General features: G+C 39.8%; 1 protein-coding gene across 1 annotated transcript in view; it reads right to left on the bottom strand.

Moving 5' to 3' along the window:
• The window catches only part of RALGAPA2 (Ral GTPase activating protein catalytic subunit alpha 2), a 160,875-nt gene that overhangs the window by 104,854 nt on the left and 31,056 nt on the right, over positions 1 to 24,965 (bottom strand). Inside the window, exons 10-16 of the mRNA XM_081325243.1 lie at positions 22,488 to 22,700; positions 19,709 to 19,882; positions 17,239 to 17,367; positions 13,085 to 13,233; positions 9,733 to 9,844; positions 6,312 to 6,549; positions 2,192 to 2,356 (exon numbers count right to left, since the gene is read on the bottom strand). Coding sequence (XP_081181369.1) covers positions 2,192 to 2,356; positions 6,312 to 6,549; positions 9,733 to 9,844; positions 13,085 to 13,233; positions 17,239 to 17,367; positions 19,709 to 19,882; positions 22,488 to 22,700 — 1,180 coding nt within the window. The remainder of the gene's footprint in view (positions 1 to 2,191; positions 2,357 to 6,311; positions 6,550 to 9,732; positions 9,845 to 13,084; positions 13,234 to 17,238; positions 17,368 to 19,708; positions 19,883 to 22,487; positions 22,701 to 24,965) is intronic.

Below are 24,965 nucleotides of genomic sequence, written 5' to 3' on the forward strand. Positions count from 1 at the left end.
CTTAGTGATAACAATTCTACCATTCCTGGTTTCCATCATTAAGTGAAACATTACATGGTTGCCATTTGCAACCTCTTGCCGGTTTCCCCCATTACCCTTGCTTGTGTGAAGCCAGCCAAAAAAAAACCTCAGCCGTGGGCAAATGCGACATTATAATTGCAAGCCAGATGCCAGGATTGTGATCATGTGAATGTGGAGTCTTGCAGCAGCTGAAACTCTGAGAACTGGTTGCAAGCAACACTCATTCAGTGCTATTGCAAGTTTGAACTGTCACTAAATGTGTGGTTAACTACCTGTAGCATAGTTAAAGGAGGCAATAGTAAAGAACCATGAATCTGATACAATAGTTTTCCAAGCTAAGCAATAAATGGTAAGTTCTTATATTATGGTGGAGAACAAGAAAAGAATTTGCTTCTGGACAAGTCTCACAACTAAGATTTGTACACAGATGGTTGATAATAGAACGAATTCCCTCTGCTTAGTAATACTTTTCAACTGTGTACCTTTTCCAAGGCACAAGGTTTCTGCATACTGAACATATCATATGGGAGATGCTAAGTTCTTGTCTTACCTTACTCAAAAATCCCTATAGAATGGAGCCAGGAGTAAATACTGAGGGAAATTAAGCCTACTAAAAGAGTAGGGGGTACCAGTGGATTCACCTTTTCAGTTTAAAGCTGTTGTTCTGAAACTGAGAAAAAAAACCCCAAAACTCTTCATGATTACTTATAAAAATCAACCTCATATAACTATAAGTATCTATAATTAAAATAGGGAAATAAGACAGAACTGAACAGTGTACAGTATTTTGAATAGTTGAAACAATAGCTGCAGTTCATCCGAAGGCAAATGTTACCAACAACTTTATAAAAACTTTTAAAAAGCTTCACTCACTCGGCTGCTGCTTGCATGGTCTGATTCCTAACAGGCTATGGACTGGTTCCAATCTGCGGCCAGGGGGTTGGGGACCCCTGCTATAGACCATACATCCATTACAAATATAGAAATCTTTGCAAGAATAAGTCCTTATGAAACATAAAGTTCCTGGCAAAAGTCCTTTCCTATTTTAAAAGCTTCTGGGGTCTACGCAGTGTTTCATCCATGTGTGATAAAGAGACTACAAAGATACAACTAGGAAGAGGCCAACTAAACCATGGGTTCTCTGTTGAGACTAAACCTGTATTTTTTTAAGAAACCATGATTAAAACAAGCCATGATTTAAATTAATAAAGATGAATGAAGAAAAGCCCCCCCCACAAAAAATGGAGTTGAAAATGTCTTACTACGAACCCCAGAAAGGTAGTAAAAGAAACTGAGAGGCAATCAGAGGAATATTTTTTACAGTAGAGGTCATGTTACTAATCAAACTTCCAAAGTTGATGAAAAATTACAAGCATTTTTGAACACCAAAAGAATGCAAAAGTATTTGTTACAGATTTTCCAAGAATTTTGTTTTTACTCTTAGAGCTACAAGTATTTCAAACTATATAACTTATAATAATATCGAACCTGCCAGTCACAATAATCTTGCAATTTAATAGCAAAGGTCTTTACATTATACAAATATAACCTTTGAATCTTCCATAAAATTAAAAAACCGATTAAATACTTGAAAACATGTGCACAGATACACACAGAAACTACAGGAGGAACCATGTAAGAGTTTCAAATGTTGTTTCAATCAATGCAATGGAACCCTCCACTGAATAACCAGAATCAAAAACCAAGTATGTGCTGCCAAATTATGACATGCTGATCCTATAAATGACGGCCCAACTATTTTTTAGACATAGGTGTGTGAAATCCCAATAAGTTTGCAATCCCAACCACTTACAATTTAAATTTACACATTAATTCTACATAATTAACATTGAATAACCAAAACGGAAAGTTCCCCTCTCTACCTACATCCAAGTTAAGTGTCTTATACTAACTGGACCAGAAACACTCACTCTAATATTTGATTCACATACAAATTCTAAGCCAAGGGGAGGGTTGCCAGATCTTTAGAAGAGTCCTAGGGCAATGAAAACAATTCATATGCAGAATTATATAGAAACCGCCACAAAAACCAGATGGTTTACAGAGCAACTCAACAAATCAAAGGAAATATGAAATGTTAGAAATTAATTTTTTTAAAAAAATTACTGACATTTTTATTATTAGACATTTTATTATTTTATTTTCTAACCTGTTGTTCTCTGACGCACTATATTCCTTGCTTTCTCAATTCCCGGTACTCCTGAGGTGGTAGCACTCCTAAATCTCATTGGTTCTGTAACGTCAGGATGATCTCTCCAGCTTAAAGAAAATGATCTTCCAACTGCAGCTCCTTTTTGAGATTCTAAAATGCCACCTTTCAGTAATGGAAAGTATAGCAAATTTAACCTTAATGTACTTAGAGAATTCAAGAACATCAGATTGTAAATAAAAATCTAATTAACAAGAACAGTTAACCGATTGATTAATCTCCAATACAAGTGGCTAAACTGGAGTTGTCATTTAAATACTTTAAAATGATTTCTAGCACGAAAACTGTAAACCAATTCTGATTTCAGGAATGTAATTAAGGAATAATTAGATAATGAACACAACCTATTGGAAACTTCCCCAATAAATGAGTTTTTGTAAGAATCTGCTGAAGCAAGCAGTTAATAGCAGTAAAAGCAAGAAGTGTATATAAGAATGGAGAGCCAGTAGCTAAACCAAAGCAGACCTTTGCTTATAGATAGGCAAGAAAAAAACAATGCACCGATATAGAATAGGTAGTATCTGGCTCAACAGTAGCAACTGTGAGAGGTGTCCTAATACAGGGCTTTTCAACCAGTGGTATGGGTACCACCTGTGGTACATTGGCACCTGGCAGGTGGTACGTGACCATCCTAGAAAAGTGGTAGCGGGGGAGGGGAATGAGCTGAACCGGTGGCAGCACTGCACAAGCCTGAGCGAGAGACGGCTGGAGCTGCAGGGCTGTCAGGGCTCAGCAGAAGTGCAAGGATCAGCGCTTCTTAGGGGCTGTCAGGGCTCAGTGGAAGCTGCAGGATCAGTGCCAGGCTCCAGCTGGAGCTTGGCGCTGATCCTGGCACATCTGCTGAGCCCAGAAGAAGTGCCGATCAGCTGGAATGTTGTAGCATCTCCAGGGTCTTGTGATTTACATTCAGATGCTTGGCAACTGATTCATATTTATGACAGTCACAGTGTCCCAGGGTCATGTAAAGTGACCAAAACTGCTGCAACCACCCAGCAGATGGGGGGAATAAAAACCAAACACCCCCCACCCCACCCCCACTGCCAATCCTCAACAGAAATGCTCACAACAATGAAAACCTCAGACAGGAGGAAGAGCGCCGCCGGGTGGGCAGGCAGGTATCTTGCTCGGCTTTGGCTTGGGAGGCACTTTTTTCAATGCATTGTAACTTTGCAAAGTCACTAAGCGAAGTGTTGTAAGTCGAGGACTACCTGTACTTCATCACTTTTTTTCCTTTTTTTATGGTCATCAGGTTTTTGACACCTTGCTGGTGACTGGTGGTACTCGGATGTTGCCATATCCTAAAAGTGGTACAATGGGTGAAAAGGTTGAAAAGCCCTGTCCTAATAGACCACCAGTTAAGTATGATCCAGCAGTGTGCTTCAGTTGCCAAAAAAAAAACTAATGTAGTCCTATCAACAGAGGAATAGTTTCCAGATCAGGTGAAATGATAGTACCACTTTATACTGCACTGGTGTGACCAAATATGACTACTACATCCATTTCTGGTCACCACAATACAAAAAAAAATGTTCAGACCCAAGAAAGAATGCAGAGGAGCAACAAAGATAAGAGGTCTGGAGTAACTCCCCACATCAAGAGTTACAAATAGTGAATGAAAAGATCTCATGCACTCAAGAGTACAATCTGAAAAAAAAACACCACCTAAGCTTGCAACACACAGTGCTGTGCTGTTTCTGCATTAGAGAGCTGTTATAGAGGTTTTTGCCAGATCTACCAGTCAACTTGAAATTGCTGTCTCCCTCCTTTATTTGACCAGCTCATCCCTATCAATTCCCATCTTTTTTTACACGTGCTCTGCCTTTGTGAGGTTTAAATACCAGAAAGGAGGAAAAGGTCTACAGTTGTGGCAGAGACCCTGGCAGACAAAGAAGTGAGGAGCTGGCTAGTGAGTATCAGAAAGCAAACACTGGACTTTCCAAAAGTGTAGAGAACTTGCTAAAGTTCATTCTATTCAGTCCCATGAGCATTCTGGGGCACCGTTTGAAAACAAATAACCACTTCTTTAGCGCTTCAGTATTTCAAACCTAAAAGTCCCACTCGAAACAAAATGCCTAACGGTAAACTGTTCTGGCAGTGGCATTTTGCAGCTTGCTATGTTGCTTTCACACAAACAGTCTCAATCACGCTCTGGGGCAATAAGCAGCTCCTTACTTAAATATGAGCCAGCAGTGTGCTGCAGCTGCCAAAAAAGCTCATGAAATCTTAGGTTGCATCAACAGAGGGATAGTTTCAAGATCATGTGACGTGTTAGTGATGCTTTATACTGCATGGGTGAGATCACACTTGGAATACTGCATCCAATTCCGGTCACCACGATACAAGAAAGGGGTCTGGAGGCTAAAACCATATGATGGATTGAGAGAACTTGGTATGTCTAGTCCAGGGGTAGGCAACCTCAGCTCTTTTATGACTCGTGGACTTCAACTCCCAGAATTCCTGAGCCAGCATGGCTCAGCTTGGAAACCTCTCCCTTTCCCCTCAGCGTGGCTGGCTCAGGAATTCTGGGAGTTGAAGTCCACGAGTCATAAAAGAGCCAAGGTTGCCTACCCCTGGTCTAGTCTAACAAAGAAAAGGACCAGGAATAATACGATAGCAGACTTCCAGTACTTGAGGGGCTGTCATAGAGAAGATGGAATCAACTTATTCTCCAAAACAACTGAGTGGAGGACAAGAACTAGACATGTGGAAGATCTTTTAAGAGATACAATCTAGAATTAAGGCGACATTTCCGGACAGTGATAACAATTAATCAGTGGAACAGCTTAATGCCAGAAGTAGTGTGCTCCATCACTGGAGGTTTTCAAGAAGAGACTGGACAGACATTTGTCCTAGAAGACCTCCCAGGTCATTTCCAACCCTATTATTCTATGTTCTAAACATAGAACTGCTAATTCATGTCGTATAATATCCCCAAATAACTTGTAAACATCAAAGTATCTCAAAATTATGAAAACAATAAATATATCCAGTATATAAAATAAATATATGTATGGAAATTACACTGTTGTTTATTTACTTCTCTACATTTTTCATGCATTAGAATATTTCTTTAAGAAAAAAATTGTAGGGATTGTAGTTACATTAATAGAAACCAAGTTTAGGGAAAGAGAAGATAATGAAAATAATAGAATAGGCAGAGAAAAAAGGAAGAAGAAAAAAAGAAAGGATATAAAATAAATATATATTAAAAAGTGACTTCCAACCTTCATCACAACTATAAATAAATTTAATAATGTTTACACCCTATAAGGTTAAACAGATATCTTTTCATCTCATGTCTCATACATTTTTCATACACTGCTAGGTTTCAAGGATAGGAAGTTTTTTGAACAGTTTATCATTCCAGAATTATGCAAATAAATAACTAATAAAATATTTCTTAGATTTCCACTGGGATTTGAATTGAAATAAAGTATTATCTGCTTTTGAATTTGATCACAAGAAAATAAACTGCTTATACATGTTGGAGAATGTCAAATTCCATTGAACAGGTACTTTTTAGGGAAAATCAGTATATAGAGGCCTCATGTGATCTCCTTGCATGACCTTTCAAACAATAGCCCTTTATATATTTAGAACAGGGGTGTCAAACTCAATTTCATTGAGGGCCACATCAGCATTGCGGTTGCCCTCAGGGGGCTGGGTGGGTATGGCCAGGGTGGGTGTGGCCTACTAGGTGGGTGTGGCTAGAGTGCGTATGGCCTACTGGGTGGGCATGGCCAGCTCTACATCATTCGCATCAAGGGTGCCTATGGGGGCCTGGGCAGGAGTGGGACAGATCTGAGGGTCTCTGGCAGAAGGAGGGTCTTTGGACCAGGGCCAAGGCAATGGGGGCCGTTCCCTCACTGTTTCCAGGATGGCTTCGCGGGCCGCATGAAACCACTTCGCGGGCCGGATCTGGCCCCCGGGCCTTGTGTTTGACATGTCTGATTTAGAATACGCTTTAAAATTGCATTGAGCACAATATTTGTTTTTAGCATTTACTATTTTTCTCATTTCATAAGGATAATTTCAATACAATCATTTGCTTATTATTTACCTCTTCCTTTTTGTATTTTCTCTTTTTGTTCACTTAGCTTGTCTAGTGGCAAGTTGGTCATTTCAACACCATATACTGTTCTTGCTAAAACAGATGTTAAAGAATCCATTATATTAGCCCATTCCATTATTAGTTCTTCCCAATCTGTAAGGCATGACAGCACACGTAGCAACTCGTCCCAGAGCTCACGAGAAATGTAAACACTCAAATTTGCTCGGATCCAAGCCACAATGAGAGTCTGTGGTTAAAAGACAAGGAAGAATGGAGAACAGTTTGGATTCTCATCTTCAAATAAATGAAATTCAAATGAACTGATTTCTAGGTAATCCTTGACTTACAACCAGTCATTTAGTGACTGTTCAAAGTTACAATGGCACTTTAAAAAGTGACTTATGACAGTTTTCACACTTATGACTGCTGCAGCATTCCCCCACAGTCACATGATCAAAATTTATATGTTTGGCATTTATCACAGTTACGGCGTTCCAAGACCACCTTTGTGACCTTCTGAGATGCAAACTGAATGGGGAAGCTTACTAACATAATGGCTGCAGTGATTCGCTTAACAACTGTGAGAGAAAGGTCATAAAAATCATTTAACAACTGTCTTGCTTAGCAATGGAAATCTTGGGCTCAATTGTAGTTGTAAGTTGAGGACTATCTGTACATATTTCTAAAGAAAGGAAAGGATAAATACATTCATACCGGATTGTTCAAGGTAGATGCATCATTCCACATTATGGAATAGTGTATACTACACTGTATCTAGGAAAACCACAAAAGTGTTCCATGCAAACACATAACCGATTCCTATTATTTTGTATTCATTTTTTTAGATTTAAAATGTTTCAAATGTTTTGTCTTCTATATGAATTATGCAATATGAGCAATTAAGTACAGCAAAACATCCAATTTACCTGTATTCTGAAATTGTTGATTACTAGTTAAACTTCATTTTAGGTAAACAATAATATTTTTATTATCTTTTCCCCTAGTAAACAACATTAAAAGTCTTTTTTTCATTTTTAAAAGCTATTTGATTCTGTTCCCAAATCTATTAGTTGCAAGTTAAAATGGGGGGGGGGAATTTTCACAACCTTTAGAAGCTAATTCAAAGCAAAAACCACTAGATAACCAATCACATAAGCAAGTAGGGAGTAAAGAGAAAGAAGAAAGAAAAAAGAAAAACATAATGAAGTAGAAAGTGATGGAAAGGATGGAAATCCTAGTTACAAAATAGGAGATATAAGAAATCTACCCAAGACCCATAAAGGACCCCATTGCCTGTACACTAGCCCTCAAAGCTCAGGGAACAAACAGGGTGAACTTGAAGTATTAGTACATGAAGGCAGATATAATATAGTTGCCATTACTGAAACGTGGTGGTTCCATCTTCAAAAAAGCAGATCTAGGAAACTACAGACTAACATCAGTACTTATAGAGATACTGGAAAAAAATATTCAAAAAACAGATATGTGAACATCTAGAAACAAATAAAGTTATAACTGGTGGCCAGCACAGGTTTGTTAAAAACAGATCATGCCAAACCAATCTTATTTCATTCGACAGTGATTAATTAGTAGACCAGTGAAATGCTGTGCACACAGTACACTTAGACTTTAGCAAGGCATTCGATACTGTAGACCACAACCTACTTGTTGATAACCTAGAAAAATGTGGGATAGACAGCATCACCACCAGATGGATTTGTAACTGGCTGACAAACCATACTCAATGAGTAGTCCTTAATGGTACTATATCTACATGGAGGGAAGTAAGTAGTGGGGTACCACAAGGTTCCATCTTAAGGCCAGTACTCTTCAGTATCTTCATAAATGACTTACATGAGGAAATAGAAGGGGAACTCATCAAATTTGATGATGACACTAAGCTGGCATAAATAGCCAACAGCCCAGAAGACAAGCTCAGGATCCAAAAAGATCTTGACAGACTTAAACAATGGTCCCTATCCAACAACATGAAATTTAATGTGGAGAAAAGCAAGGTTTTATGCCTAGGCAAGAAAAACTAAAGGCACAAGTACAGAGTTGGCAAAAAAAAGACTCAAAAACAATAACTGTGAGAGGGATCTTGGAGTCCTAGTGGACAATCACTTAAACATGAGCCGGCAGTGTGTGGCAGCAGTCAAAAAGCTTATACAATCTTGGGTTGTATAAACAGAGGCATAGAATCAAAAACGTGAAGTATTAGTACCGCTTTATAAAGCCTTAGTAAGACCACACCAGGAATACTGCATCCAGTTTTGGTCACCACATTACAAAAAAGATGTTAAGACTTTGGAAAAAAGTGCAAAGAGCAGCAACTAAGATGGATAAAGGCCTGGAGACAAAAACATATGAAGAACAGTTGCAGGAACTAGGTATAGTCAGTCTAGAGAACTAGGGGCTAACATGATAGCAGTATTCCAGTATTTGAGGGGCTGCCACAAAGAAGAGGGGGTCAACTTATTTTCCAAAGGACCAGAAGGCAAGACAAGAAACAATGAATGGAAACTAATCAAGGAGAGAAGCAACCTGGAATTAAGGAGAAACTTCCTAACTGTGTAGACAATTAACCAGTGGAACAGCTTGCCTTCAGAAGTTGTAGGTCTTCATCACTGGAGGTTTTTAAGAAGAGACTGGACAGCTACCTATCTGAAATGGTATAGGGTCTCCTACTTGAGCAGGGGGTTGGGACTAGAAGACCTCCAAGGTCCCTTCCAGCTCTCTTCTGTTTGAAATCAGTTTCAATAGCAAGTCTTTTAGCAACTCTTGCAACTCTTTTAGCAAGTCCCTAGAGATGAAAAGGAGGCAAGATCCAAGCGGGATTTTCAGCTCCTGAGCAGAGAGGGAGCATAATAAGATAAAAGGGTAGGATGCCTTGGGCAGGTGGGAATGGTCCTGGGATGCCTGGCACAGGCCATACACAAGTGTCTCTTTGCTCATGGACTGAAAATTGTCCTTGGACTTTGATAAGGAGCCTTTTCACCTTCTGAGTGGAGCCCCCCCCAGAAGTACACTGCATCCTTGACATGGGACACCCTCCACTTAACTACCACAACTGTGAGTTCTGTGACTGCAGTCTTTGAGCAAAGTTGTCATCTAGGCAGTCATGTGACATATCACTTAATGACCGCTTCACTTAACAAATGAGATTCCAATCCCAATTGTGGTCATTAAGCAAGGAATACCTATATTAAATAATAAACTTCGTATGTTACCAACATTTTATGTTTTTGTCATTTATATGCTTCTAATGTATGATAAATACATGACCTTGCTATATCGTGCTATAAAATATCATAACTCTGCAACACAATTATTTTCTGTGTAGCTGGGTCTCAGGCAATGTATAAATTTAATTAACTATAGCACTTCAAAACAAGGTTTAAATTGCTCTACAAAAAAAGAAGAGACATACCCGAAATAGTAAACCTGCTAAACTTTGACCAAATGCATCCTTTATTTGATCATCTTTGGAGTTGCTCATGACAGCTTCTGTTATGCTAAGAAGCATTTGCAACATATGCTCCCTAGGATAAAATTAAAAATATATAGTTTACATATGAAAAATGTAGAAATTTGCTAATGGTATTTATCTTAACATTCTCTCATAATAATGTTGACACTACCAACACAGTTACTTCTAACAGCCCAGAAAAAGTCACAAAGTAAGAGAAGCAAATACCTTCTCTATTAGGATTGTATACACTTTAATAATGAGTTCAGGTAGTCCTTGACTGACAACAGTTAGTTTAGTGATGTTACAACGGGACTGAAAAATGTGACTTATGACCATTTTTCAGAGTTACGAGCTTTGCAGTATCCTCATGATCTTGTGATCAGAATTCAGATACTCCTTTTGTGAACTTCTGACAAGCAAAGATAATGGGGAAGCCAAGTTCACTTAACAATCAGATTACTAACTTATCAACTGCAGTGACTCACTTAACAACTGTGGCAAGGAGGGTTGTAAAAAGAAGCGAAACTCACTTAAAATGAATGTCTCGCTTAACAATGGAAATTTTGGGTACAATTGTGGTCAAACGTGGAAGACTATCTGTACTAAAAAAAGGGATTACTTGTATAAACACGATGTCCCTTTACTATTCATTAAAGGAGCCTGTCTTGTTTTGAGACATCAGTACAAACTTGAAAAAAGTTCCTGTCGTTTTAAGGATTTTGCTCCTAAAAATTAGTGGAACTCTTAAAGCAGCGTAATTAATCTTTCATTCAGACCCATGTGGTAAACACATATAATTATTTTACATACCAGCAGAAAAATATTATCACAAGCATTTCAAGTCTTTCTTACTACCCATTTTCTGTGTGCATAACCCCAAATAATATTTTACCCCAGGTTTCCCCAAGTTAACCATCCTAAATACAGGCGGTCTTCGTTTAACAACCATTTGTTTGGCAACCATTCAAACTTACAGTGGCACTGAAGGAGTGGTACTTGCAAGTGGACCTTGTACTTATACCCAGCACAGTGTTCCAGAATCATGGGAATCAGAACTTGCAATTTTTCTTGCCAGTTCCCACAAATAAATTGAAAATTTTGGTTACGTGAACTCCTCACTTAGTGTCCTGTGTGGTCCTTGCTTAACTACATGGCAACCTGAACTGTGGGAACTGCTGTCGCTAAGCGGCACAGTCATATGTTTTCTTGGCTTATTACAGTATTACTTAATGACAGAGTTTCCAGTCCCAATTATTGTTAGTATAAGTAGGGTTTTTACCTCTCAGAATTCATAGTAATGGCAATGCCAGCTGGGAATTCTAGGAGGTAACGTCTGGACAGCACCCAAGTTAGAGAAGCTGTATGATCTTGTATTTAAAATATTTCCATTATGACATGCAATCATTTTACTATTAAAGGCAAACATAAAGATCCTTTTATGGAAATATCAAGAAATCTGTTTTTGTTAAGCACAGAAATAGTAAAAATCATTTAGATTCAACATTATCAAAAGAGATTTCAATTGAAATACAACAGAAAAACCTAGGTCGTTGTTGAATGTCAGAAGTGAAACTTAAGGCCAAAAGTATATTGTGCCTTCTGTAGGGTTCAGACCCTTTGAGGTCTTTTTTTAAGAAGCTCCTTAAAAAGGGAAAAAGGACTATCCTCAAGCAATAAGAAATTAGAATTCCATCCCACTCCTCCAATGATATCATCATAGCACTCGGAAATTAAAAAGAAAAAAACCCTAAGGTCTTTAGTAAGGAACAGACTAACCACCCCTTAGTTCACAGCTTCTTTATCTTATTTATCTGTCAGTACTGGCCAGGAGAAGGCTGCATAGAGATTCAGAATGAAAAGGGACAGAACTTGGAAGATGTAAAACTATTTATATGGATAAACCAAAAGTTGTCTCAGTTGCCCTGTCTGTTACTACTGTGATTTTCAAACCACATTATAAAACATTTGCTTTATTTTAAATATATTTACAACACTTAAATATTTAGCATTTCAAATCAGGTCTTATCTAAGCCACATAATAAAACATTTTAAAAGACAAAGTATAATTATTGAGTAAATTATTTTTATTAACATATAGTTTTATTTTTTATTTATTCAGTTTCTATAACCACCTGTCTCAATCAAGGACAATGATTTTGACTATATTTGGATTTTTTTAAAATAATGTCCTAAAAACTAAGTCCTGAAAACAAATAAGATCCATCATGGAAATTTTTCATTCATTTCACTATGGTTTGGAAAGATCACAATATTGATATCACAATTATATTTAATATGAAATAGTCTAAGTTAAAATAATATTGTATTTGTCCTTATGGGCAGAAAGACACAATGTAAATTAAAATGAAAGTGGTAATAATGCTCAGCATTCTATCTGCATTACATTTATTCAGTCATGAAAAACATGTATTTCAAATAATCTTGCGTTAAAATAATATGCTTTTTTTCTATACAGCAGAACGAAATTATCAATGGAATATCCACATCTGTGCTCTCAGAATTAAAAGGTGTCTAAGTTATGCGCTGCCTGTTTTTTCAGATTTGTGGAAAGTCTGGATAATTCATTCTTACCCATTAGCTGATTTCTAGAATTCCACTTTGTACACAGATAATATACAAAGGTACATATAGTGGATTAACTAGATAAAGATTTACTATCATAAGATACCAGTAATGCACAGGGCATGCAGTTGGAAACAATGGAGAAATACTTGTACATTGCTACAAAGAAACACTTAGCATTTCAGCTGAGCTTTCTGATAGTGACATAAAAAGAATGCAACGTGCTATTGATTCCTTATACCAGGGGTAGGCAACCTTGGCTCTTTTATGACTCGTGGATTTCACCTCCCAGAATTCCTGAGGCAGCCATGCTGAGGGAAAAGGGAGAGGTTTCCATGCTGAGCCATGCTGGCTCAGGAATTCTGGGAGGTGAAGTCCACAGTAACAAAAGAGCCAAGGTTGCCTACCCCTGCCTTATACCATAACTTCATAACTCAGATATACCAAGTGAGAGGCAAGAGTCAGCCCTCCCAGGAAATCCAGATAGGAAACAGGACAAGATGAACTAATTCTACTTTACTGTAAGGCTATATTAACAGAATCTTGCAAATCTGAAGGCAGAAACTTCCTGCCTCCACTATTAACTATTTGAACCATTTGGGCAGGTCTTTCCTAAATTTCTTCCTCCGATTGCCAGCTCCTGCCTCTCTTGTCTGATTGTTTCCTAGGCAGCATTTCCTCCTCATCCCCCAAGGTCACTCACACATTCCATTACAGATAAACATACCAGGTCTTTTTATTCATGGGAACTTCCATTATCATGCGCCTATATATGCTCAAAACTGCTCTGCAAGAATTTATCTGCTCTTTAAGTAGTTCAGGGGCTTCACTGCACGGTTCCAATAAAAATATGTTTGCAGAGTTTGTCAAAAATACCTTTATATTTTGAAGGAAAAGAGAGAAGGAGGAAGAGAAAAGGGAGAGGGAGGGAGGGAGGGAGGGAGAGAGAGAGAGAGAGAGAGAGAGAGAGAGAGAGAGAGAGAAGAGAGAATATGAATCCATTCAAGTTATTTTGAACAATATATTCTTCACAACATTTAGGATTAAGTTAATCTATTCACAAACAGAACATCACCCTTACAATAAGTTCATACTGAAAGCTATAACGAGCACAGTTCCTTGCACATATTAAATAACAGTCAGATAACTCTGCCATTTTTTATAATTTTTAGTTAAGAGAATTATAAATCCATTTTATATTAGTATTTTCCTTTTCAATAAAAATGGTAATTTACCCATTGAATTGTTTTAGATTAAAATAACCTGACAGTCCTGAATTGAAACGAGGGCAAATATATTCCTGGAATAGATATATTATGGAGATGTGCATTAAATATCTTTTTAAAAAATCTATATATTAGGGCAGGCATGTCAAACTGCCAGCCTACGGGCCAGATGCATCATGCTGAAACCGCACCCACCGCATTGCCGGCAATGGGGAAAAAGTCGTGATACATCATGTGACATCACATGATGTCACGAGTTTGACATGCCTGTCTTAGGGAAATGATCTGTATTTAGAAAATTAACACAATTTACCCTATTTGCAAATGAACCTCATCATAAAGAGTCTCTGGTGACCCCTGTAACTCTAGAAAGCTTATATAGTCAGATTGTCCCTCTGTATAAAGTACATTTCAAAACATTCTAGAACGTCATTAAGATTAGCCCGTGCCTTTCTGTTTAATTCAGACTATCATAATGATCTGAGAATAGAACTGTTGACAGTAAAAAAGGAAGATGTATTACAAACATAATTATCTCTATGGAGACCAACATAAAGATGATTAACAAGCTAACCTACCCAGTAGTGATGACATTTTTTAAAAAAAAAAAACAAGTTGGATCCAGAGCATCATGCAGTTCTTTCTTTTATATTTTTTTTTTATTGAAAAGTTTTAAAATAGTTTTCCTTTAGAAAACCCCCCTTCCCCCTCCCTCCTCCCCTCCCTACCTCCCCCCTATCCCCCCCCTCCCCCTCTCCCTCCTCCCTCCCCTGCCTCCCCCCCCTACTTCCCCTCCTCCCCCCCTCCCCCCCCCCGACTTCCCAGAGCGAAATACAAGGTATATATCTAAAAAGCAATCATAAACAATCATATACTAACAATTATAAACTCTAAAATCCATCACTCTCTAGCTTATATAGAGTAAACCAATCCTTAATAATACTAAATATGTATAAAGAACTAAAATAAAAGAAAACTAGCGTCATTCCCATCTATGTTCTTCCACAATTCACTATTTCCTAAACATATTCTCATTTACACATCACAAGCACCTATCCCTATTAACCTCTCTAGCCAAAATAGGCTATAATAGATAGTTCTTACACAAATTAACCCACATTAACCCACAAAACTTTCTTCCTCTTCCTCTGTAGTAAATTGTCCATTAATTCCAAATTAAAGATTCTGTTACCATACATATCATCCCAAAACTCTTAAAAACACAACTACCACTTGACTATCAGTATGTTGTGGAAGTTCCATAGATTTCTACTGGTCCTATTTTCTTATCTTTTTTGAGCGTTTTAAGGCAGCACGCGTCACCCTCTGTTCTCTAGGATCATCCAAAAGAGTTGCAGCTTGATCTCCTCCTGTACCATTCTCGTCTATCTGTCCATCTTCATCCTCTTGATGTTCTCCTTCTCCAGATCCCTCTGCAGCTTCCAAAAGTGTTGATGGGGTTGCTTTTAAGACATTGTTGTAAAAATCATGCGCTTGCTTCACAGTACCCAAACAGTACCTTTTGCCTTCATACATGAAGCTCAACCCAGCTGGGATCTCCCATCTGAACCTTATATCTCTTTGCTTGAGCTCTTGCACAAGAAATATAAAGTCCTTCCTTCTCTTTAAAATCTTTGGAGGAATTTCTTTTAGAACCAAAACTTCTTGACCAGCAATCACAACTTTAGTATCATAGGCAGCTTGTATAACTTCATCTCTAATTTCCCTTTTTACAAAATAAACCACCACATCTCTAGGCAACTTTCTCTGTTTAGCAATCCACGAGTTCACACGAAACACTTTGTCCATGCCTTGTTTTATTTCAGATGCTGGATGGTTCAATACCACCTCAAAAGCCTCAGAAACCAGCTGCTTTAAATCTTCCTTAATATTCTCTTTTAGGCCTCTAATTCTAACAGCAAACTGCATCTGGTAAAATTGAGCCAGACTCAGTTCGCTATCCATTTTGTCTTTTAAATCTTCAATTTCCAATACTTTTGCTTCTAATATAGCATTTTTTTGAGTCAGTTCTTCCACTTTGTCATCCAGCACCTCCACACATTTAGCTACTTTATGCACTGAGGACAAAATGTCTACCTTCATCTCTCTGAGTTTCTGTTCCATCCTTTCTTCCATTCTCTGCTCCAATTTCTCCAATTTCTCCTCCATCTGTGCAAATTTAACACCCATTGACTCCAAAATTAACTGGGTATGTTTTTCAAGATCCTTCGATGTCAATACATCTGGAGAATGCAACGCCTGCAGTAATGATTGTTGTTGCACCGGAGAATTTCCAGCACTCCGAAAAGTTCTAGGGGGAGGTTTAGACGCCATCTTTTACTTACAATTGTGACGCACTTTCACTTTAAGTTTTAAGCAAAGTCCATCAAGCTGGAGAGTAAAATAAAATAATCCTCTTCATCTCTTCATCTTTCCCTCTTGTACTGCTCTGCCTGCTCTTTTCCTTTCATAGTCTCTCCTTCAAGCAGGGATGGTCGCAGACGCCTGGCTCTGCTCCATGAAGTCCGGAGCAGAGACGCTAGCCAGCTGGGAGCAGCCCAGGCTGCGGGGGAGTTCAATCCTTCAGCCGCCCAAGCTCCAAGCTCAGGCGGCCCCGGAGAACTCAACCCCTACCTGGGGGCTCACCCCCTCCTCTTCTCCCGAGGAGGGGGCTTCAAATTCGCCCGAACAGCTGATCGGCGCTGTTTCGGGCGAAAAATCACACAGCTGAGCCGCGGGCAGCCCGGGAAGGCTGCCTCCGTCGCCGCGGAGCCACCGGAAGTCCCCATCATGCAGTTAAACAATTGAAAATGATAGCTTATGAACACTCTCATAGAAGAGAGGTTTAGATAGGCGAACTGTGACCACGTGAATGTCTTGCAAAGTTAGGAGAATCCTTGAAAAAAGAATGTAAAGATCATGGGAATAGGCCCTGATCAAATAAAATATTGAAGAACAATAACAGAGTTTAATCAGAGAGACAGTTGTTGCAGTGACTCATGGATATTCTCAATCTTGGGTTATATAGAAAACATTCATTATTTGGGGGTTTTAAACAGTTCATTTTCAAAATGTTTTGAGTATAAAATTTCTTGTCTCAAACATGAATTGATTATTTTCAGCCGCAAAATGGGCTGCATTGAATACCCTGGAGTGTACAGAGGATTTCTGTTTATCTTTTAAAAACCACCTCTTAGAAGCCTTTTGGTCTTAGTTCCTTTGATTTTCTGGAGAGGAAGGGAGAGCATGTGAAGGAGAAAGAGAACAAAATATAGATGCTCATCATGGATCTTCAGATTTCTGGGGCCTTGTTTGCTTTTATGTTTTTTAAGTACTTCTGGAGCTAGTTGTGTGTTTTTTTCCTATTTTCTTTTAATTTTTTCAGCTCAAATATAGTCTCTGAATATTTTGATTTTCTATATTTTTGTTCCACTGCAGGAGTCCATCCCAAATTCGGAATAATTCTAGTTACAAATAATATAACATCAAATATGTCTTTTGCTTTGCGTTTATCAGTTCTAAAGAAGCAATATATATTTCCTTTTGTCCAAAGCAAAATGTCAGTTTCAATTTGATTATGGTAATCTATAAATACAATTAACAAGTACAAAATATACAAACTAAGAAAGCTATTCTTTTGTATCATATATAATACCTGCAGTGTAGCTTGAAGACCTGCTTTAACATTCTCGTTTTCATCTTCCAATAAGCATCCTCTGGTAACAGCACTAGAGAAGGAGTAACTTCTTCCCCAACTTGAAGATCTTTTATGTCCAGACACAAACTTTAAGAAAACATATTGGTCAATATGTGCACCTAGAATGTAACCCTCATTTTGCTCAGTACAATTTTTAATAAAAGAATTAGCAGCTTCAATAACTTTCCAGAAATAAACAAGTACTTAATGGCTAAACATTTAAATACTCTTTATACATTATTTAATGTGTGTGTGTGTGTGTGTGAGAGAGAGAGACTTGCAATATGTCAGTACTAATTTACACATACTTTATACCACTGGTGTCAAAATTGCCACGTCACGTGACGTGTCACGACGTATCGCAATTCTTTTTGCATTGCTGCAATGGGGTGGGCATGGCTTCGGTATGATGAAAACTGGCCTGCGGGCCAGCAGTTTGACACTCTTGCTTTATACAATAGAAAGTAACATTTCTCCTTGAATACTACTACTGAGGAAAAACGTATGTGGTAATAATCTCCCAAGTATGTGGGCCCACAGGGTCTATAATTGTCAACATAAACTTAGGGGGAGAGGAACTGGTTCCATTTGCAAAAGACTATACCAGATTAATAAGCCTATTACCATCAAAGAGGTGATGATTTAATACTATTTGAAATCAGATGTAGTAATAATACAGACTAAAGAATGATGCAGCAGATTTTGAATGGGCTAAATTACTGACGACAGCATTAGAACTCCTTTCATTTTCTTTAGTGACATGATATACATAGAGAATAAATATTTCCAGTGAAAAAAACAATGTCTGACAAAACATTTGTACAACTTGAAAAAAAAATCTTTGTATTGGAATTAGTTTTACTGATTCATTTACTATCAACAGTTTTACCTATTAGTGATGAATTAATTTGATTTAAACTATGTGAACCTATTGAAAATATAGTTGCAATTTTCTGACAATTTCATATCAGTTTAACACTGTGGCCTATGTGTCGTTATTTGAACTCAGTATAAGAATACAAAAAGAAAGGTTGGATTCCAAAATTGAATCACTCACAGATGCTTTTAGAAAAATATAACAGGATATCCTAAAAGTTACTTTTCTTAGACAAAAAGATTTATATTACAAATGTTAATATATCAATCTTTCTTTTGGGTAAAAGTATATTTTACCCAAAATTTTGTTCCCATATATTTTGATTTTTTGACAAAAGAAACCCTCTGCAGATAAGAACAAAAAGAAAAACTTTTACACCACTATAAAATGATTATTAAACAAAAGCTTCAGAAGAATATTTTCAGATATATTCAACTTGTGCATGAATATATTAAGAACTGAAAGATTTTTAAGGAAAGCAAGGCCTTGATTCTATTATACTTTTCATACCCAACCTTCCATGTTCCAAGCATATACTTAAAATTTTAAAATTTGTTCAAATACTTTATCTATGATAAATAGTGCAACTGATAACTTAATTTCTTTATTAAGTTATTAAGTGACTTAGAGAAAAATGAGTACATGAGTAGCAACAGATTGTTAGGGGAAAAAGTGGAACCAAGTTTTCTATATACTATTTACCGTATTTTTCGGACCATAAGACGCACCGGACCATAAGACGCACCCAGTTTTTAGAGCAGGAAAACAAGAAAAAAAAAATTCTTTCTCCTTCTCTCTCTCTCCCTCTCTCTTTCTCTCCCTCCCTCTCCCATTGTCCCTTCCTTCCTTCCTTCCTTCCTTCCTTCCTTCCCTCTTTGTCCTTCCCTCTCTGCATTAGAGCAGTACCCGCGGAGGCGGCCCTGCAGCCCGGCTTTCTCTTGCAGAAAGCAAGCTGAAACGGAGTGAGGGAGATTGCCAGAAATGCGAATCGGCCGATCTCGCGCTCCTGCAAACTCCCTCGCTCGGTTTCAGCTTCCCTTGCTACAAGAGAAAGCAAGCTGAAATGGAGTGAGGAGATTGCCAGAAATGCGAATCGGCCGATCTCGCGCTCCTGCAAACTCCCTCGCTCAGTTTCAGCTTCCCTTGCTACAAGAGAAAGCAAGCTGAAACGAGGCAGATTGCAGCAGCGCGAGATCAGCTGATTCGCATTCCTGGCAATCTCCTCACTCCATTTCAGCCTGCTTTCTCTTGTAACAAGGGAAGCTGAAACCAAGCGAGGGAGAGTGCAGGAGCGTGAGATCGGCGTTTCTCAACACGTGCCAATTCGTGCTCCACTTGCAGAGGTTGGGGCTGGCCATACGGATCACCTTCGGACCTTAAGACGCACCCTCGTTTCCCCCCCACTTTTGGGAAAAAAGTGCGTCTTATGGTCCGAAAAATACAGTACATTACTCTGAGCAACGTCTCTGCTCAGATTATACAACTATTTACAAACTGCAATTGATTACATCACACAAACCCACCGCCTATTACTAATGACTGGCAGCATACGTGTTTGCCATCGGTCTCTTCTGTTGAGTGTTCTGTGATGACATCATCATCTTGAATAGTCTCCTTTGCATCTGGTTCTTCCATGAAGACAGGTTTCTCATGTAATATCCATTTCCTATAAACTTTCACAATCTTTTCAGTTAAGGATATCTCTGATGCTGGCAGCAAAAAAGCCTAAAGGGGAAGTAATAGATATGAGATTGAACTCAAAGTTCTCCATTTCCCTACTTTAATCCATAAAAGGAAAATAATTATGATGTCATACATATTTATGTAACAAAAGCACATCAAGAGTATGGAGATGGTTGAACATATATTTTAATACAAAGTACAACTTTTTCAATGTCTATGTGATGTCTATGAGTTTCATTACCCTATCATCAGAGGAGCTATACTATTTTGGAAGGGCACATGGTTTAGGACAATAATATAGGTTTAAAAACTAAAATAAAGGAATTCAAATAATGTGACAACAATTCAGGCAGAAGAGGCATGTTGTACATTGTGTCTGTTAAGGAGCTACATCTGGAGACAGGTCTTTTCTGCTGTGGCATCTGCATTATAGAGTGACATTTCCTTTGGAGACAAGACTGGACCAATCCATGGTAAGCCTTCCTGATGTTCCTCAAAATGTAGCTCTATCAATAGACTTGGGGGGTGGAGGGTTCCTTAAGAAAATGGGGAATTAATGAGATGGTTATATTGTTTATGACACCAAATATGCTCTCTTCTAGTCTTTTAAAATAATACTGATGTTCTTATTGTGGAATATTTTGTTTGCTTGTTTTTATGTTTTTTTATAGTATACTACCAAGAGTCACATTTGTCAGATAGGTGGCATGAATAAATGAATAAAGTCTTGAGAAATTCCTAATACTATATTAAATTTAAGTGCATAAAATAAGTATTTATTACTATACTACCTGTTGTTATTATCTGACTGCAGAATAGAGTACTTTCAAACAATCTAAAATATTTTTATTCATATAAATGGAATTTTATGTTAAGTTCCTCAACTGATTATATTTATTTATTCACTGAAACACTGGTATTCAATAAATCATGGGAAGGGGGACTTTAATGATTGAAAAAGTTTCCGCCTTTTGCAAAGTTCTACACTAATAGTTCAGCTACTTATAGAAATGCTTCCCCCATACCCTTCAACAGATAAATATTTCTTATATCCTGACTGGATTCAGGATATATGTTTGTGGGGGAAAGATAGCAACATGATAAAAACGTATCGTTGAACTTCAGACCTAAACAAGAATTTAGTCTTGTCTCTAAACAGTAAATTAAAACACTATTTGCCACAAAGATATATACTCCCAAGCCTGTCCCCACTGTCCATGAAGGTTGTGTTCAGAGGCCTTGTGGAGAACAGGTGGCGGTTATGGCTAGGAGGGCCTTTGCTCTTGCTTCCAAGTCTAATTCAAGATGTTGGTTATGACCTTTAAAGCCCTACATGGCATGGGGCCAGGGGATCTATGCAACCATCAACCTATCCCACCCAGTCAGGCAGGAAAGGTATGTTGCGGACCCTGTCAGTTAAAGAATTCTGACTGGAGGGGTCCAGGACGGTCATTACAACATTCTCAGAGGAGAGACAGGACCGTAGTCTCCTGGCATTCTGGAAATGTCTAAAGACCTGGCTCTGCCACCCTCCTTGGGGCTCGCAGAGGAACACACAGCCATAGGGCTGGTTAAAGGTAAAGGTAAAGGTTCCCCCGCACATGCGTGCTAGTCGTTTCCGACTCTAGGGGCCGGTGCTCATCTCCGTTTCAAAGCCGAAGAGCCAGCGCTTGTCCGAGGACGTCTCCGTGGTCATGTGGCCGGCATGACTAGACGCCAAAGGCGCACGGAACGCTGTTACCTTCCCACCGGAGTGGTCCCTATTTTTCTACTTGCATTTTTACGTGCTTTCGAACTGCTAGGTTGGCAGAAGCTGGGACGAGTAACAGGCGCTCACTCTGTTACGCGGCACTCGGGATTCAACCCGCCAAACTGCCGACCTTCCGATCGACAAGCTCAGCGTCCTAACCCACTGAGCACTCTGAAAATCCTCCCCTCCCTCATCTTTTAACGAACTTTCAATTTTAACTATTCTTGCCTTGAATATAAAAATGTCAAACTTTTATATTCAGTTTTTATGTTTAATATTTTATTTGTACATAACCCAGAGTCCTTCTATGAGGGAAATGAGTTTTCTAAATTTAATGAATAATTATCAAAATATATTAACCTTTTTATTGACCAACATTTTATAAGATTGTCAAGCATTAGAAGAGATTGGTGCTGCTGTTGAAAATTCCACAGGGTACCAAAATCACAATTAACTTTCATTTAATTTAAGCATTTATGCATAGGTAATACACTACAAACCCTGACTGCTCTTTAGAAGGCCAGATCCTGAAAATAAAACTCAAAAACTTTGGCCACCTAATGAGAAGGAAGGACTCACTGGAGAAGAGCATAATGCTGGGAAAGATTGAGGGCAATAGAAGAAGGGGACGACAGAGAATGAGGTGGCTGGATGGAGTCACTGAAGCAGTAGGCGTGAGCTTAAATGGACTCCAGAAGATGGTAGAGGATAGGAAGGCCTGGAGGAACGTTGTCCATAGGGTCGCGATGGGTCTGACACAACTTCGCAGCTAACAACAACAATACACTGCTAAGGGTTGATTCTTAAAATCTTTCACAGATATTACAGATTCCCATAAAGAGAAAGGTGGGTAACTGATACTCTACAACATATAAACAGATGTCAGTTTATACCAACCTGATGAAATACTTCATTAACAAAATTCACATTATCTCTCGTAGACAAAAATATTTGTTGCACCATTTCATATGCAAATCGGTGCTGCTCTTCAATGCTGCAAAAACTCGGATCACTGAGTATCCCGCTGTGGTTGATATGATTTCTCTCCTGATCTGATGAGACACTAGTCTCCATTTCAGGAGTTTTATCTTGCGCTGTGTTACCCACTGTCTTAAGAAGATACGAGGAAACAACCATGATAATTTATGGACATTACTTGAGAATTTAGTCTAACTTTTAATTATTAACAACTAACCCCATCACCCAAATCACAGAAAACACTGAATTAAAAGTTCAATAAAAAGACTGAGTACATATATGTGTATAAAGATACATGTACATAAACACACACATATTATTGTGTATGTATTTGTACGTACATACACACACACACACACACACACACAATTTTGCATGGCAACCTTTTGCAGAGGTCTGATATGATATTTTATCTGCGCATGCCCAAGATGGCGGACGTGCTTGGCTGAGCTCCGCGAGGAGCTCTGGCAATTTTAGCGACCCTGGGAGCCCCACAGGAATGTCATTCTCTCTGTGTCGGGGGTCTGGATTAGGGTCGAGGAAAGCTTCTGGTAGTCACTTCTGGAGCTGCTGTGCTGCTTGTCTGGCTCTGTAAGCCCGGATTTTCGGAGGGCCCCGGCTGTTCGGAGGAGTTCGGGAGAGCCGTGCAGGCCCGGAAGAACTGGCTGAGCCTGTGCTGTGCTCTGCGGCGCCGACCAGCTGACTGTCGGGGCCGCGGGAGCCCAACGAAGCCAGAGGGAGCGGCTGTGCTGTTTGTCGTCGGCTCTCTAAGTCCGGAGTTTCGGAGGAGTTCGGGAGAGCCGTGCAGGCCCGGAAGAACTAGCTGAGCCCCGTGCTGTGCTCTGCGGCGCCGACCAGCTGATTGTCGGGCCGCGGGAGCTCAGCTGATTGTCGGGCCGCCGGAGCTCAGCGAAGCCTAATGGAGTCCTCCGGAGGCTCTGGAAGAACTCGGAAGAACTCGGTAGAGCCCTGTTTTGTACAGCACCGACCGGCTGGTTGTCGGAGCTGCGGGAACCCAGTGAAGCCTGGAGAAGTTTGGTGGAGGTCTTGGAAGATCTTGGGAGACCCGCACCCCGCGCCCCGCCAACCTGCTGACTGTGGCTGCTGCTATGCTGTTACGGGAGCCTGGTGGAGTCTTGCGGAGCCCGGAATAACTCGACGGAGCTTGGCGACTCTGGGGAGAACTTTCCAGTTGCTTGAGGAGCCGGATGCTGGTTGATTTACGACTATTATTATGAACTACGGCTTGGAGCAGCGTCAGCGTTTTAAGTGTTGGAGTGGTGGAGATGGTCCTGGTTGGCGTCTGGGACGGTTGGCGGTGAGGGAGTTGGAGTGCCGCAACCGTTTTGGTATGGTGACCATGGCCGGGTGGTGGAGTGTGGACTTCTATGCCTGGACATTTGGAGGCATGAACTATCGGTCGATTGTCACCTGGTCCCTTCCATGACGCGAAAAGGAACCTGAAACCGGAGCTTCTCTTACCACTCTGTGACTTTATGGGTTTTTACCCCTAATCCACCTCGCTGACTGGTTTGCCCTATTGTCCTCCCTTTTTTCCTTTCCCCTTGGGTTTTGGAAGGTGCCGGGTGTATAACCACTGTGAGAGAGTGGTTAAGAGTTAAGAGTTTCCACCTGTTACCGTCTTAGAGGTGAGAGCTCTAGGCGGTATCTCTTTCCCCGGCTGTATATCTCAGGCTGCTCCCCGGTCCTGACCGTTGTGAAAGAACGGGGATTGTCCCGGGGTTACCCAGCTCTAGTGGCAGCGGAGCTGGGTCTGCAGTCTGGATATTCTCCTTCCATTTTAAGATCCTCCCATCTTATTTATCTTGATCTGGGTCTGTTTTTGCTGTATTACCCAATTATTATCATGGTCCTGAGGTACTCAAGCACGGTTTTGTTCGCCCTCAGGGGTGCCCCCCCATCCTGGGTGCGACCCGCCTTACCTTCTACTCTGCCACTTGATGACGGGCCCGATTGTTGGGACCCTGAGAGATGGCCGGGCAGGAACAGGGGCCTAAGATATAAATTTAATAAGAGGCCCCTGATTACTTTTTTAGCCAAATTTTTTGTAGGGTTAGGGAGGGGGGAGGGTTGTGGTTGGTTGGAGATGGGGGGTAATCCACCAACTGTTGTTCAGGCCAGGCGCAGGATAGATCGCGTAGAGAGGGAGCCGGGGTCGGCCATCTCCGGAGCGGGTTGTGGGATTGCCAATTCCCACGACGATAGGGAATGGCAGCAGGTGTAAGATCAGAGGGCCGTACCGACCTCCGGGAGGGCTTCTCCGCTATTTACAAGCGGTGAGGCGCTCCGACCCTCTGTCTTCGACCCGAGGTTCTGGGAGCGGGGATGTGCAGCCACCTGAGCTCCGGCTGGTGTACCTGAATGCCAGGTCCGTTG

Source organism: Vipera berus, assembly GCF_964194415.1.
Source record: "Vipera berus genome assembly, chromosome: 3".
Classification (NCBI taxonomy): domain Eukaryota; kingdom Metazoa; phylum Chordata; class Lepidosauria; order Squamata; family Viperidae; genus Vipera; species Vipera berus.